This window comes from Protomyctophum parallelum (genome assembly GCF_964188405.1).
Source record: "Protomyctophum parallelum genome assembly, chromosome: 4".
Lineage (NCBI taxonomy): Eukaryota > Metazoa > Chordata > Actinopteri > Myctophiformes > Myctophidae > Protomyctophum > Protomyctophum parallelum.
In genome coordinates this window covers 24473848-24491205 of record NC_139700.1, presented here as the reverse complement: position 1 = coordinate 24491205, position 17358 = coordinate 24473848, and the positions used below count along the sequence as shown (strand labels likewise).

At 43.5% G+C, this 17358-nt stretch overlaps 1 protein-coding gene across 1 annotated transcript in view; it reads right to left on the bottom strand.

Annotated features, from left to right (window-relative positions):
- Nucleotides 1-1766: 1766 nt before the first annotated feature.
- pamr1b (peptidase domain containing associated with muscle regeneration 1b) overlaps nt 1767-17358 on the bottom strand; it is a 40231-nt gene continuing 24639 nt past the window's right edge. Inside the window, exons 4-14 of the mRNA XM_083763359.1 lie at nt 16990-17104; nt 12569-12786; nt 12100-12207; nt 8222-8395; nt 7665-7856; nt 6370-7278; nt 6084-6260; nt 5752-5818; nt 5068-5294; nt 4403-4761; nt 1767-2933 (exon numbers count right to left, since the gene is read on the bottom strand). Coding sequence (XP_083619485.1) covers nt 2358-2933; nt 4403-4761; nt 5068-5294; nt 5752-5818; nt 6084-6260; nt 6370-7278; nt 7665-7856; nt 8222-8395; nt 12100-12207; nt 12569-12786; nt 16990-17104 — 3122 coding nt within the window. The 3' untranslated portion in view covers nt 1767-2357. The remainder of the gene's footprint in view (nt 2934-4402; nt 4762-5067; nt 5295-5751; nt 5819-6083; nt 6261-6369; nt 7279-7664; nt 7857-8221; nt 8396-12099; nt 12208-12568; nt 12787-16989; nt 17105-17358) is intronic.

Sequence of the window (17358 nt, the reverse complement as noted above, 5' to 3'; positions counted from 1 at the left end):
GGATTATCACAACAAAACAAAAAAATATTGGCTTTCAACTACGCGCCCCTATCGGTCGGGAGGAGGGTGGCACTCGGTGTGTTCGATATAGGCACGCTGACCGCCCTGCCAATACAGACTAATAGGCGAGTGCGCTCCCGGTGTGCAACTGTGGATTTCCCAAACGAACCCCGTTTGAAAAAAGTAGCCGGGGCGCTCGGATAAAAATGCTTTTTATTAAACAACGCGGGATGCAGCAATTCTAATCGCTGGTGCTGCAACTAACTAACACCCGTGGGACAAATTGTGAGTAAATCCGAATGTTTATATATACATATTTTTTGTAAATGTAGCTGTAGCGAGTGCCAAAAACAGGGTGCAGTTAAGTCATGACTGTCATGATAATCATCATGGCAGTCATGTTTCATGGCTAGATCAAATGGTAATCTCAGCTAGGCAGACGGCTTCTCAGTTAAAGTAGATGACAATATTATCACACAAAGATGAAATTCCCTATCTAGGTTCCATCCTGGAGGCGAATCTTTCCGGTGATATAATTGCCACCAACATAATCAAAAAAGTTAACCAAAGAACAAGATTCCTGTACAGTGTACAGGATCTCCTCACTGGTTAACAAAAACACCTTGAAGACCCTAACAGGAGCCCTGTTATAAGGTTTCTTCGACTATGCATGCACCTCTTGGTACCACAGCACCTCTAAAGCCCTTAAAACAAGGCTCCAGACTTCCCAAAACAAACTGGCCAGGCTACTTGGCCTCACTCCTCACCTCTTTCCCATTTTGATAGGCTGGAATGGCTTAGGGTTGACAACAGAGTACAGCATCTTGCAGTGAGTCTCGTCTACAAGATTCGCTACACCACCCATGTACCTGTCTAAATAGTAAATACTTCCTTAATGTCAACAAAGTCCACACTCACAATACCAAACCACGTGCAACCCAGATTCAGCTCAAACAAGGGATTAAATCAATTTTGCTCCTATGCCACTAAAATGTGGACGCAGCCATTAAGACATGTGAATCCCTTGACTCCTTCAAAACCGCTCTCAAAGAGCATCTACGTACGGCTGCAATTCTAAACTGGCCGCTGTAAATTAAGTCTGAGCTTCCCCACCCCTTTCGCCCCATACTGTACATGTTTTTCCCTTTTTTTACTTTATTTATATGATGAAGTGTATATTAGTAGTAGTAGTACATCTTTAATGTTCTGATATATTGAAAATGGTGGACCCTGTTGCTTAATCATGGATCTTCCATAAAGCCACAAAGTAACAGTTTTTGTATTGACTTGTGCTTTTGTTTGCAATTCTACCCATTCTGCATACTGTGGAATACAAATATCAATCAATCAAAGCAAAAGGTGGCTTTGCTTGTAGTAACAATAATTTGCTTCTATACTGCCCCCTTGTGATTGTCAAACAAACTGCAAGCCGTCCCATCAATATACAGCTGAGCACACCCCCTCAATGAATAAAGGAGGTAATGTAATTAATGTTCTCACAGGATTGGGAATTGATTTGCGAATATGTTAAAATGATTGCAATTGCACTGTCTTGACCTCAATTCATTCACACCTTTCCGGAGAAATGGAAGCTAAGCTCGGGCCATTAATGTGGTCTTGATTTGCATATCAAATATCAGTTTCTCTTCTCTCATGTTAACATTAACATTAAATGTAATGATTTATCCCTGGCTGCACCGAGTGCATGATTGCTGAGAGCGCAGTGAGTCACACTGATGAATAATACCCACAGCTCAACCAGAGTCTTTACACACACCCAGCATTATCTTTTATTTAAAGCACCATGACTTTCTGTCCTGTACAATATGTACATCGTATGAATAGATAGAATAATACAGTACATTACATCGTATATACATATAGTTACATACCAATGAATGGAATGCAAACCATCGCCATCCAGAGAACTTTCGAGTGTTAAACTGGTTTTCTGGTTGTTTTCAAGTGTAGTAATAGTCCCAAGTCAAAACACCTGTGTACACTGAAGTGGTCTGCCAAGGGAAGGGTTGTGCCCAATAGAATGCATATTAGTGTGACCTGCAGTTAACCACTTTAACCCTGGCGCTTCTATTTTTGACATGTCATTAAACAATCCCAGTGAAAAATGGCCAGCTACTTTCGCTATTCGTTGTATGTTAAAGCACATAGGACTTGGGACATAAGTGGTTGAGCACTATGCTGTCCAGTGATGCATCTGATTGTGTGTGTGTGTGTGTGTGTGTGTGTGTGTGTGTGTGTGTGTGTGGGGAGGGGTAATGATGAGGTATGGAAGGAAATCAAATGTTTTGGAATGTGAATGAAAGAGGTTGACTTGTGAATGTGACACTAGGGTTTCTCTACTTCATATTGCTCTCTATCCAGTCTTTGAAGTTAGCTGTGTGTGTGTACACCGTGTAGAGCTCCGGGTTACACTCCCCGTCCTCATAGCCAAAGCTCACAAGGCCCAGCATTGTCCAACGCCCCTTGTTGTCCCCCTGTCTCCCTGCAGAGCCGACAGAGGGCCCCTGCTTGTCTCTGATGGAGTCCGTGGAGATCCCCGGCAGAATGAGGACACCCCCGGTGTCGGAGGGACAGATATTGGACGGGCTGTAGTCTGGCTTCTGGCTGGCGCAGAGCATGTTGTCTGTAACGCTGACCGGCATGCCGTTGCGAGCGTACTGCTGCTCGCATGGCACCACGTCGGTAAGGTGCACGACCCCGACCCGGGCTCTCTCGTCAGCCCCCAGGGCTGCCAGAGGGGACCAGCCCATCACGAGGCCTTGCACATTGGTCACCTCGCCTCCCTGGACGTCCGGGAGGCAGAGAGGGAGGACCCGCTCCCCGATCCGGGCCTTGTCCAGGAGCTTGATCACAGCGATGTCGGAATCCAGAATCAGGGGGTCGTAGTTGGGGTGGACGGCCACAGACGCCACCTAAAGGAGAAGCAGCAAGACACAGGCAGGGTAAGAAACAAACATGTGGTGGGGAAAGAACGGTATGGTGTGATACGAAAGGGAACACAGTAAAATCCCGGTGTTCATTTAAATGTATTAACTATTAACACTTAATGGAAACAAATTAACCCGTAAGGTTCAACTGTTTCCATTTGTAGTTGAGATTGTTACACACTGGGAATGTGAAGAATAAAATAGTCAGTTGATTTTTCACTCGTCCACACACAGGTTGATGCGTTTATGTGGCTTAATATTTGCGTTCTGTGTGGATGTACTCAAATGAAACAACAGTTTCACTTCGGACAAATTCATAGCGCAGAGGGGAAAAAATGCTACGGGTGTTTAAGGACCTTTTAAATAATTAATTTATTCATGCATAGTAAATAACAGATTTGACTGAAGAGAGGTTTTGGATAATGAATGAATGAATTGAATAAAGACACCCAGTGGCAAACAGCAGGGTGGCAGGATGGAACATGTTGTAAAGACTTTTACTGTCCAATACAACACAATGATGTACAGTGTACCCATGGAGCCCTAGTTAACACATTATTCAAAAGGGAAGTAAAGTGTGATTTCCTCCCTGTTCTTTGTTTAATGAAATGTATACAGTATGTATTCCATATACAGATGGTTGACAAATTTAAGGAAATAAACAGAATAAATGAATGGAGAAACGTAAGGAATGCAGATACCAACAGGTGTACTGGATTGTGCAATTGCTATTTCCACCCTGTCATGCTCTGTGGCATACAGTACAAAATGCTGAGCAGGCCAAGTTGACCTCAATTTTGGATCAAGATGTAAGAGGAACAGTTCCATGGGGACCATAAAAGAAGGTTAATTATTGGGACATGCATGGCCGGAGTCATAAAGAATGCTCAACAGGCTAGTGTTTCAATAGAAACAGAATCTATAGGAAAGAGTGCAGTTCAGCAAAAAAACATGTGCTGGTCTACAGAGATTGGGAGAGTGGGAAAAAGTGGGAAAAAAGTGATATGATCAGATGAGTAATCTTCCGCCATATACTGTACCAAGAAAACGGCATAGGACTGAATGCTTGACCTTGACAGTGAGGGCCAACAAGGGTGAGTTGCACCTGCTCTCCCGCACCGTACAAGGAATCCCAGCAGGACTGCTCTTAACGCTGAGCGGCATGTGGCCACGGGCATTGTGCAAATGTGGGTTTCTTGTTGTCTTTAGATCATGGGTACAGTATGTGATCAAGAAATTAGTGCCCAACACTTTCCTTGTTGCAAGCTTAACCAACAGAGGTCCAGAATATGTGTTGGATAAGTTGGATAACCTCGGGCAACGACAGATATTATGTCTTTCTGTCTCTGTCTTGTCTACATATTTACAGTACACATAGCATATCCATATCCATCAACACCAAGTGGCCTATCTATATCACAACATCATATTTACAGACGCCACCGCTATCTTACCCTAAGGTGTTGGATGCCTTTGGCCTCCCTGAGGTCATGGCGATAGGTCTTCCCCATCACTACCTTCATCTGATGTGCACCCAGCGGGTAGCCCTTCCCCAGCTCTGTCACGCAGTGAGCTGCCACCACCACACTCCTCTGGTTCACCAGCGCCCCGCTGCACACCAGATGCCAGTCGGAGGCCTGGTCTTGGAGCTTGGTTCCCGCTTCACCGCCCTTCTTCAGGGACCCTGCCAGGGTGGCTGCCTTGGTCACCTTGGTCCCAGCGCCGTTGCCGGAGCGGCGGTAGATGGCAGCCAGCCAAGGCCACTGAGCTTCTGCTGCTTTCTCTGGGTCAAAGGTTGAATGCTTCCCACACACTGTCATGCAGGAAGTGCAAAGGCAAGGGAAGGAAGGGAGACATAAGACATTCACTAAATTGAGTCAACACTTGGCAACATGCAAAAGGAGCTGTGGTTGTGTGTGTGTGTGTGTGTGTGTGTGTGTGTGTGTGTGTGTGTGTGTGTGTGTGTGTGTGTGTGTGTGTGTGTGTGTGTGTGTGTGTGTGTGCGCGCCCTTGCAGGCGTTTGTGTGCATTTGTGTCTTTGCATGTGTGTGCGAAATTGCATTGTGTAGACCATTTTATAATGGCCTAAGATTAACTAGTAATCCTCTGCTGCCCTCACCAGGTGAACAGGAGACATGACGCCCACTCCATTTCCCTGTCTTAAGGCAGGTGCGACGTGCACTGCCCGAATGCTGGTAGTAAGGAGAGGCACACTCATACTCAATGTGTGTGTACAGCTGATGGAAACCCTGGGGCAGCTGGGGGTGTACTGGAGGGCTTTTGGTGGGACTGTCTGACTGGAACTCTCTGGCACGTTCAGAGTAAAGCTTGTGGACTGGGGTCTTCCTGAGAGAACAAAGAGGCCACAGAAATGCAGGTAAACATTTTTACTTATATTTGTTTTATCTACACCAAATGCCTTAGCCGAAAATAGCAGAGATACCATATATGGCCATCTATTTTTCCCTCCAGAATAGGGATGCTGGGGTTCAAGTGTGGTGAAATGCAAATATCTGAAAAACCAACTGGATGACACAACAATGCAAACTTGAAATAAATATTATTGGATGCATACCTTGTGCATACCAGGTGCTTGCTTGCATGTGTGATGATAGTACACTGTGTAATTTATAAATGCATTGCAAGTAATAATATATAAGGTTATACTGTAGCTGGAAGATAATCAGAGTTATATAGTAATTATGATATACAGTATTATGGTGTGAGGATCTTGAGGTTCCTACAGTATGCAAACAGTTATTTAATTGTCCAAATTATAGCTCATACTGGGTACAGTACATACCTGGATGGTACCTGAGGGGGCAAGACTCTTTGTCTAACCAGTTCTGACACTTTAGGCTCCCGACAGGCTGTAAACACACGCACGCGCACACACACAAAATCTCCAATTAATGCCGGCTGCGGGTCAACTGCTGTGCTTTCTAAAGGGGTAATTGGACTCATGCAAGCGCTAATGGACATACAACACAGACATAAGTGTCATATAGCCTATGGATGTTTTAGTTATATAAAATCTAAATTAACTGTTGGGTCAAATAAAAGGGCCTGTATGAAAACCGTAGCACACATAAAGCCCTCTAACCAGCATAAGAAGTATTATTGCAGACAGTATACCTCTCACACAAACGGGCTGTCTGCCACTCCAGGTACCATTTGGCTGGCAGGTTCGGTGAGTGTTACCACTGAGGGCATAGGAGTGATTACAGGAGAATGCCACCGTCGCTGGCCCAGGCCCTGGCACGTGCTGATAATAGCCTTGATATAGAGGAGGGATGGCTGGACAGATCTTGTCTTGGGGAACATGATATGGGGAAAATAGAGTTAGGATGGACGAGCACTATTCATTTTCACAAATTATGGTCATGCAATGTGTACCCGTTGATGGTCCAGTGAGTCTTACCATCGACACTTTGATTGCCTTCTTTCTCTTTCTCCTCCTCCTCGAGTTCCTCCTTTGTTTTTACGTCCGAATCCGTTCCCGCCTCACCTGACGTTTTTTCCCGCTTGCCTTCCGTTGATTCTTTGTTAGTTGTTTTCTCTGTTGGCTTATTTGTCTCCTCGCCTCCTGCCCTGTATGGCGTGAATCGCGTGTTGTTGCGTAGAGATGGAATGACCGGCCTCCCCAGCTCAGGAATCTTTATCGTATGGTTCCCCCGCTCAATGGTATTGCGATCAGTCGTGTCCGTCTTGTTCTCGCTCAGCTTGTGCTCAAATATCTCCACTGCATTCTCTCGCTCGGATGGGACCGTCTCCTTGGTGTCATTTGGGCCGACTTTCTCCCCATCTTTGCTTTGGTCCACCTGCTCTCCTTTTCTCTCCTTCTCTTCTTGCCCCTTCTTGTCTCTTATCACCACTATTTCTGGGAACTTTCCTATCTCCTGAATGCCATCTTTGCCTCCCTTGGCATCCGGCCTGCCATCCTCTTCTGATGTCCTCTCTGGCAGCCTTGGCACCTTGGGGGATTTTTTTTCAAGAGTGTCTAGGCTGTTGTCTGTGTCTTTGGTGGCCACTTTATCATTGCTACCTTCTGTCGGTTTTTCCACGCCAGCGTTTCCTTCTTCAGTGTTGCCTACTTTATCGTCACCCTCTCTCGGTGCTTCCACCACAATAACATCTATAGACGTATCGCTACCATCCACTGTTGTTGTATTTTTGTAGCTAATATCTTTGTCTTTACCACCCACGCTGTCTTTGCCTCCTGCTGTGTTCTCTTGGTCGTTATCTTTGCTATCTTTGTCTCCCCCTGTGTCTGTTGTTCTTTCCGTTGCTTTGCCTTTGTCCCTTTCTGGTTCAGCGAGTGTGTTATTCACTGCGATGGGGGGAGACAGACATAAAAAAGAGATCATTATTGAATGGCCAGTAAACAGCTCAGTGATGCTTTTGTTCTAGAAAGCACTAGACATGGTGAATGAATGGGGGCAAAGATTGACTCATCTGTACTGAGTGACTGAGTCATTATGTAACTATCAAATTTAAGCTTAAATATTCACACTGCTGCTGTGTTAATGACGAGAGCAAAAGCCTGTCACGCTCTGTTTAGAATTGACCGCAGTCATCCGTTTCCCCCGCACCTGCTGCTGACCACTATTCAACACTCCATTTCCCATAACTCCACCCACCCCCCCACCGGGCCAGCTGACCACTATTCAACACTCCCATTTCCCATAACTGCACCCACCCCCATGTGGACCTGACCTTTGACACAGGTGGATGGAGCCCCGCTCCAGGTGCTGTTGGGCAGGCAGGTTCTCTGTGAGGTCCCGCTGAGTTTATACGGCCGGTAGCACAGGTACTGGAGAGCGATGATGACGTCATTGGGCCCAAAGACCAGGAAGTGGTCCCCATGCGCTGGCTTGGGTGGGAGGGTGCACGGCCTCTCCACTGGCACTGGAGAGGAAGACAGAGACAATGAGACTTGAGTGGGAGGGTGCACGGCCTCTCCACTGGCACTGGAGAGGACGACGGAGACAATGCTGGCTTGTAAACGCTGTAACTGGGTATGTTTCCACTTATTAAACCACCCCTGGATAGAGTCTGGTATTCGTTGATGCAGAAATTAGATGCACATGGTTGTGTGTATAAAAGTTAGCGTGTGCATGCGTGCACGTGCATGTGTGTTTATGTGTGTATCCTAATTACACTAATTCTGAACAGATTAATCAAAAGAATGCCAACATCACTGTAACTGCTCGCAAAAGAGCTTACTGTAAAATCATACAATTTATACTTTTTGTAAACATAGATTCTCTTACCACACTGGGGAGCTGGAGCACTCCAGGTGCCGTCCTGGAGGCAGATGGCTGTACGAATGCCCCCCCGCAGCTCAAACCCAGGGTCACAGCGGAAAGTTATCCGTGCCCCCGAGTGCTGAAATAGCCCCTCTGTGGAGCCATGGGTGGGCACTGGAGGCCTGCGGCATCCCACCACTGAGTGGAGACACAGACACGGACACAAGTCAGGTGGGAACATGTTAACATCCCACCACTGAGCTGAGACACAGACACAAGTCAGGTGGGAACATGTTAACATCCCACCACTGAGCTGAGACACAGACACAGACAGTCAAGTGGGAATATGTTAACATCCCACCACTGAGCTGAGACACAGACACAAGTCAGATGTTAACTTGTGTTCTTGAGTATTAACGTTAGTTAAAATAATGCAGGGTCATGAACTCGGATTTAGTCTGTAAACAATCTGATTATGGGCACATTTAAAGGACCACTTCACCACTGTTCAACCTATCTTCACTAATAATCATGAAAAAATGGTGCAATTTTTTTCTACTAGTTCTGTGTCTCATAGGAGGGCTGTGGGCAGTTCAGAAACCGTCCTCCAGTGACATCATCGATGGGGAATACAAGCTAATAGAAACTGCAGGCTTTCTAGTCCTGAAAAGTTGCAATGCGAAAATGGAAGCCATCGTTTCACGATAATGAAAATCTAAACATTTATGTAAAAAAAAACTTGTTTAAAAATAAATCTGCCTAATGATGATGTCACTGGAGGACGGTTTCTAAACTGCCCACAGCCCTCCTACTTTATGCCATTTTATCATGATTATTAGTGAGAACCTATTATATGAAGATAGGTTGAAAAGTGGTGAAGTGGTCCTTTAAGGCTTCTGTTTAATACACATTTCATAAGTGTGTGGAAGTGTCATCTACCTCCTCCAACTCAACAACAATAAAAGACCACACACCTGAACGGGTTCACTGTAGGGCTGCAGACAGTCAAGTATACACTCTCAAGACATATTTTGTCTCCGCTTCCAAACTCATTAGTCTGACATGTAATTGCCTCTTTAGAATGCCCAGAGCTTCATAAACGGCAGCCGGTTACTGGCTCATTAATTAATAATTTCACCCGTCTTGGTAAAGTGTGAACAGCTCACAAGGTGACAAAACATGTGGCTTGTAACTGAGGAAGAAATAGATTTCTTGCAGTAAAAGAGTTTTGGTCGAACTGTTCAATTTTCCACTGCTATAAAAGCTGTATTGTGAGTAAGTGAGTAAGTTGGTGCAGAGACTGGTAATGTGGGTATGGAACACTTCTAATTATTTAGACAATAACAAACTGAAACACTAATAACACATGTTGGATCACACACTCTTCCCTCTCTGGTACGGAATGAGGTAATAGTAACAAAAGTGAAATGGCACGCACACACACACACACACACACACACACACACACACACACATATATGGATGCTACAATAATGATGCCATTTGTAGTGAAGCAATTCCTTTTGCGGTTTTGTTGTATTGTTGTGTATAAGTTGGGCCTGAACCATGCATTTCTCTGTCTGTGGTTGCACAGCTCCGAATCCACATAACCCTCCCTATAATCACAGTCCTTCCTTCCAGCATCTCTCGGTCCCTTTTGGGACAGGGAATGTGTTTGGTCATCCGAAAAGAAAGAAAGAAAAATGGACCTCCTGTTAAATGGGGGGAATAAATGCTTGTGGACACTGTTGAAGTTGTCTGTCCACAAAACCTGTGTGCTGCCGTCTGCTTCACTCTCCACATATTGAGAGGAGTCCAAAGACATGAGGTTGGAATGCTAATAAGCTTTGAATAATGACACAATCATTAATTCATTATTACCTCAGTGCCTTTGGAACTTTTAAGTACTTTGCACTCCTGAAAAAAAGATTGATTGGGCCACAGAATAGATTAAAGTTAAATGCAGGCAGAGAGAGATTATGCTTTTTAGAGATTATACTACTATACTACTATGCTACTATATTTTTTGTGCAAAATGTACTTTTAATGGCAGATATTGGAGATGCTGAAACATATTTATAATTCTCTGGCTGGCTCTGGTGGAGAAATCCAAAGAAAATGTACACTAAGCCAAAATTATACTTGTTTGGACAGAAAATAGCCGATCGGCCAATCTAGATCGGCTATTTTCATTGGGTGACGGCAGCATGCAACTAAGTATAAATCACCCTTTATGCCCCAACATGATCACCATGAAACGAGCAGCTGAGACATTCCTCTGGGGGTAAGCGGATGCACACAGGGAGCACAGAGTGGAATTCCTGCCTTTTTTTTTTACAGGCATCTCCTCCGATGGAAAGGCTGGCTTGTGTTATAGAAGCAGAATTGTTTCACCATCAGTTTTATAGACTCAAATTTACCCTTGAAACCGAAGCCACCAGGAAAAAAAAAAGAGTACGTCTGTTTTTGCAGGGGCCTCTGGGAGGTGTAGCGGGCATAGAAACACAAGCCCAGGTCCAGCCGCCCATAAATAAAAGACCTTGCGGACCTATGGAAGTCGCTCCAGGCACACCCTCTCACAATACTGAAAACCCAAACCAACTTGAACCCTAACATTTCCAAAACACAATTAAGTGTCCATTTGGGTCAATTTATAGGCTACCTAGCTCTTCCTAATTGTCTTTTACTTCTTAAGTCAGACCTTGTTAAGCTATCTTCAGAACATTAATTGTATTGTAACATTTTTATGTAGCACTGATTACACTTTTTTGTTATTTTATTGCTTTTATTGCTCCCTTTAAACGGAATACTTCACCTATTGCAATTTTAACGTTGACATTGGCACAGAGACAAATTCCATGTACGATACAATTGTACATTTGAAAGTGTCAAAACATAGGTACTTACATAATGTACAGTGTGTCTGCTTTGTTTCATATCAGACAGGCTATGTTCGTCAGGTGGTCGATTTGAGTCATGATTCATCTGTTAATACAGACAACACATATATTTGCCAAACAGCAGATTCGATTGGCTGCGGACATAGATGAGGCTGCCCTGGAAAGGAGAAGGCAGCTGGCCTGAAACCAGTCCAAACCACAGAGCTCTGTCCCATGTGATGGTGAATCACTGTCTGCCAGTTTTAACAGGGAACAGTGCTAAAGAGCATCCAGGGAAGAAGTCAGATGCACCATTCATTGCTTCTGGATGAGCTCATTATTTGGACTGCACGTGTACCTGATGATATTAAGATCTGGTCAGCATCACCAGACATCTTGTTCTGATGTCTTTCTGTGAGTGCAATTTATTTGTATTTATTATTATTATTATTGATATTTGTATTATTAAAAATATATTATTATTAAATACAAAAATGTTGGGTCCCACCGGCCCAATGGATAATATGGCACTGGTAACACTGTCTCTGTCTGAAATTATAGTGCTGTAAACTGCAGTTCAACGATCCAAACTAAATAATAATAATAATAATTGCGCCCGCCCCCCATCAAGGAGGGGCCCCCCCGAAAATCAGGCCTTGCCTAGGGCCCATTCGGATGTTAACACAGGTTCCCAAGCCATGTGGCCAGGAGCCTATCTTCTATTTATGTAGTGTGATGCGGCTTGATGCACTATAGACTAGTAGCCTACATCCCCCAGCTATGATGTACATGTACACCCCTTGGACATGGCACTAGCATGTCGCAGGGACTTATCCCCAAAGCCAACCCTTGATGCTGAGTGCCAATAGCAGGGAAGCATTGGGTCCCATTATGACCCGACAGGGGGATTGAACCCCGACCTCCCAAGCTCAAGGCGGACACTCTAACCACAAGGCCACTGAGCTGGCACTATCATAGCCATAACGAATTGTCACACAACACAAGTTAGTTACTGATACCCACCATTCTCACACCTATCGCCCGTGTAGCCAGCCAGACAGGCACAGTGGTACGTGTAGGACGTGTCCAGGACACAAGTGCCATCATGGAGACAAGGAGAAGAGCTGCATGCTGCAATGACAGATAGATTAGATTAATTAGATTGATTGATTATTAACACATATAAATATAGTTATATAGTCTACATAGACAATCTATACCCAGTAGTGTAGTAGTGTTGTAGTAAATAAAATCAATTTTGTTGCATTTGTAACCGGATTTTACCGGAACAATCGCCACCGTTTAATAGCAGCTTGCATTTGTGATTGCAAGAATTGAAACATCAACTGCAATTAATGTATACACAGAATTACCCTCTGTTTTAATGTAACTCTTGTACACTGTTGGAGTTAAATGGGTGAATTAACACTGTAGACTACAGTAGAGCAAGTGAAAAGAAGTATGGCGGAAGCTAGAGGCATATGTACTGTACCTGAGCTCTCCTGGAACGTGGCAAAGAAGCCATCAAAGTTCTTGTAACTGTCAGACACAAAAAGGATGTGAAGGCTGTTGCCCGAGCTCTGGATCGGCGCCGGCCTCTCATTGCCACAAAACCGACCGATCACACGTGAGTTAATGCTATCGCCGTCTCGTACTTCCACGTAGTCGTAGCGACAAGAGTGGTCATACTCCAGGCTCAGCATCATGAACCTAAAAGTGGGGGAAAGGGGGGAAAGTTTCAAACGTAATGATGAATACAACATGAATGCAACACAGCATGCCTTTTGCATGGGTCATTATCCTTGCCAGGAGGCCAGAACGGCCGAGGGCGAGGGATTATGTTTTCACTCCTGTGAGTCTGTCTGTCTGTGAACCAGTAGAGGTGTACATTAAATTGGCACTGCCCTCAAAATTCAATTTGATTATGATTTTAGAGGGAGTAGGATGAGAATTGGGTGGGAGGGAGGGGTGACGAAAGCAGGAAGAGAGGGAGAACCGTGGGTTGGATGGGCTTTATATACAGGTGGAGGTGACCTGATTGGAGGTGGCTTGATAGGAGGTGGAGGTAGCTGTGTTGGTGGTGTGGTCCTGCTCCTGAACTTCAGCTATGAGCTCCATAAATGGCAAAATTTCCATCAGTCAATACAAGCAGTCAGATATAATGAACAACATATTTTATTTAGTAGTCTGAAAACCACCTCTTCAGACTCCATTTTAGCCCTTAACACGTGCCATCGCACTTGCCCTAGCCTCAACGACCTTACAGGCATATGCAAAGGCTCAACGTATGTCAATTGCACCCTATAGTGTATACGCATAGTTTTATTATATAGATATTCCACTGTTCTTAGCTTGCTTATGATTCTTATAGAGGGACAGACAGTAGGCTGACAGGAAATGGGGGAGAGAGATGGGGGAGTGACATGCAGTAAAGGCCATCGGGATCGGGAGTCGAGCCCGCAGCACACTGCCAGACTCAGGCTACCGGCCAAGGTGCCTGGACTGCTGAGCCACGGCCCAGGCCTTGATGACTATTTCTATGTAATTGATGGATTACCATGTGTTACATACCTGTAAATCGCTCTGGATTAAGCTGCTAAATGCCTAAATTGTAAATATGGAATGATATATAATATTATACAGTATATACACTGTATTCATTGATGCACAAACTTGACAAATAGGATAAAAGTTTGTGTGAACTGAGGAATACCGGATGACTCGCCCCAGTGCTTGCCCGTTTTTCCTCCCGGAATTGTCACCAGTGAGGGGGATAACTTTGTAATATGCTATTGGCTGTTTGTATTCTTTTTGGAAAAATATAAAAAGATACTCCTGTAGAAAGGCTATATTATTTTACTTATATTGACCCTATAAACAATTTAGTATTATTTAGTATATGTAAGGTTTTGCACACTCAAATGGTACCTCGTCAGATAATCCCCACATATCCTACAACAACTTCTGTGAACAGACTTCAATGTAGTAGCTTTTCATAAATTTTATTTGTACTTAGGCATGAGCCTGTTCTGCTGTCATGAAAGTTTATAGTTAGAGAAATTCAAAGTCCAGCCGTCTGCTGTCCAGCCTCTCCCACCCCTCACTGGTGAAACTTCTGGGAGGAAAACAGAAACGGGGCGAGTCATCTTGTTACCGAACTGAGTGGTGCAACTCCCCTCTCCCCCTGCCCCCCCCCCCCCCCTCTCTCTCTCTCTCTCTCTCTCAGTAGGAGGCAACAGTGCAGCACTATCTCTCTCTCTCTGTTTCTGGCACAACAGCGCCACTTTTGCCCCTACTGGTACTCATATTCACATAGTGGTACTCATAGTCACATAGGTTAAGACGGACATTGCTGTTCCTTGCTAATACAATGACATAGTAGGAAAACAGTTAACACATTTCCTGTCTTATTCCACAAGCCAAAAAGGAAACCTTTATTTTCCATACCAAACATCACAGTTTTTTACACAGGCTTAACTTAGGTGGAATATGGCGTAAACAATATGTTGTAACATGATGAATTTTCAGAAATACCCTTGGTTTTCCTGGACTATGAGAAGGTGCACCTGGGTTTCCTGGCAGTGCCATGATAGCTGGCTCCATATGACATTCTGGGTGCTTTGCAGCCAGCAAGCAAGTAATGACCAATAACCACAGCTACTGAATATGTTAATAGCACTGGCATGCAATTTTGACCCACTACAGTGAATAAAACTCACTGTGGTGTTGTGTGGCATTTAATTCACTCCAATATTACATGCTTTAAAGGTTGGTGAGTTCTTTTTTGGTTAACTTGCCAGCTTAGTAAGAGAATATTCGTCATATTTTCAGCAATAAAAGTCAAGGCACAAAAAAGGCAATTCTGGAGATTGAGGAAACAGGCGTCAACTCTATGAATAAGTCAGTTGAGCAATAGCATAGTTAAGAGTCGGTAGTGCTGTCGCCTCACAGCTAGAAGGCCCTGGGTTCGATTCCCGCTGGGGACGCTGTGGGCGCTGGGGGAGTGTTCTCTCCTCCACATCATCATTCATTCAAGCAGCTTGGACTACTCATGCATAGAAGGAAGCATGAGGTCAGTCCACTCCATTCTCAGAAAATCCTAGGAGACCACACTTTATTGTTTTCTTTGTACACAATTTGCAGTTACCTTTTGTTAACAAGGGTTCATGGCATTTGCTCTGATTGTAAATTGCTCTCTAAATTGCTCTCGATTTAGAGTATCTGCTAAATTGTAAATTGCAATGAGATGTTTGGTTTCATTGGAATGCTGCCAGCTGGATTCCACGTCAGAGAATGAGGACGTCTGTGTGCACTGTGCAGAACATGTACACAAGAAACAAGAAAAATACTTCTACCTGCAGTACAGTAGAATAATGTTTTTGGATAGACATTGAAAGGGAAACAAAGGATGCATGTGGGTATTACTGTATACTCGTATAGGCTATAGAGAGAAGGCTTTAACACCAAGTATGACACCATATAATAAGTAGAACCTTGACATTTGATCCTTGTCAGTTGTCACTATATCATCAGTAAATGGTAAATGCATACTGTACCTACAGACTAAAGTATACTAAGCATACTACCAGCATGATACCAAGTCTTGTAGTTCTATCAAAGACAGACCCTCGGGTCAAGTCGGCCTATAGGCCCTAATGAGAAGAACTAATGCTAGGTTTTAGTCTCTAGAAGCTCCCACTGTGCTTGTAATTTGGTAAATATTTTGTCTGCTGCACGTGTATACTACAAGCCATCATTAAGGATATTGGAAAAGTGAGAGTAAGTACCAAATAATGAATACAGGATGGTACAGCCAACAAGTCCTCTGAGACAAGGGCCAAAACCTATTTCTTTCCATGAGTCCATCTCTGAACATAACAAGTTACACAGAACAGCACTAGTTCATTTAGTGTTTTTTTTTCTTCTACAAAAGAAAATCATAAACATATTATTTACTTGTGGAAGTTATTAATAGTTTTTTTAGAGACACGCTTTTGGCATGATTCTCTATGCGTGTCACGGTTCTTCATGGTTGTGAAATTTAAAGCTAAGCTTTATATGGGAAAAGTTGTAAATAAATATATACGTCTTTAATGCATAACAAACCATTAGACTATATGTACTGCAGACTCAGCCTGAATTCAAGCATATTACAGTATATCATTAAAAACCCCACAAAACCCTGCTTATAAAAATAATTATGTAATGGAGAAAGTGATAGAAATAGAACATTTCACGTGACTGAAAAGTAATAACTTTCCTCAAGGGTTTATATAAGCTCACAATTCAGTCCATGTCCAACACAGGGTGGAAATTTGAATGAACGGAGAGCGCCATTAATTACCATTACAGATGGACAACAAAGATCGCTGAAACAGATCCATTCATGTCAGAAAACAGAAAAACCTGCATCAATCTGAATTTCACTTGTGGAAAAAGTGCATTCTTTGCTCCCTGTTAACCAGTTCTTCCAACACTAGTAATATAACTGGTGTTCAACAGCTCAATATTTAGTTTAAAACTACTATGTCATAGGTTGTATATTTTACCTTAAGAAAATTAAAAGAATGTCAGATATAAGATAGCTTGTAGATCGAAAGAATAAAATAGGGTTTAGGTCTGAGTTAAAATGTTAGGAATTGATACCAAGAACACATTTCTTGCTTTTACTTGTCGCTTCCAAACAACCATTTTGCTTTAATTGATTTACCATTTTTGATGGATCATGCTTGTTTGTTTTTGGTGATATTTTAAGCCCCGGAAACAAGACGTAACAAGAAGGTGCAACTTCTTGGTTTTCCATTTCTGTAATAGATGCTGGAGCACAATTATCCATGACTCTATGGGACCAGCACGTACATACTGTACAATACATGTAAAAACTAAAGGACTATAATAAAAGCAGTGACTGACCTGAAATCTATGGTGAAGGGACGGTCCACGTTTAAGGTCCACTCACAGCGGGCGTCGGTGGGGTAACTCTCAAGCACCAGGTGGCCCTGTCGTTTGCGGATCACTCCCCCACACTCTGGAACAGAGACACAGAAGTTCTAAAAGAGAGCTTATTCCACCTATGGAATGGAAATTCCAACCGGGAATGTACCATGGTACAAATGCTGTAATTTAAGCCACTATTTAATTATATTTTGATTATTATTTTGGTGATCTGTGTGTGCAGTTACTGTAGTTACCATTCCTGCTAAAACACAATTATATTCAAGGTAGATGCATTATAAAATACCAAACAACATACATTCAATTCTAGCAGCAAAGGCACAAATG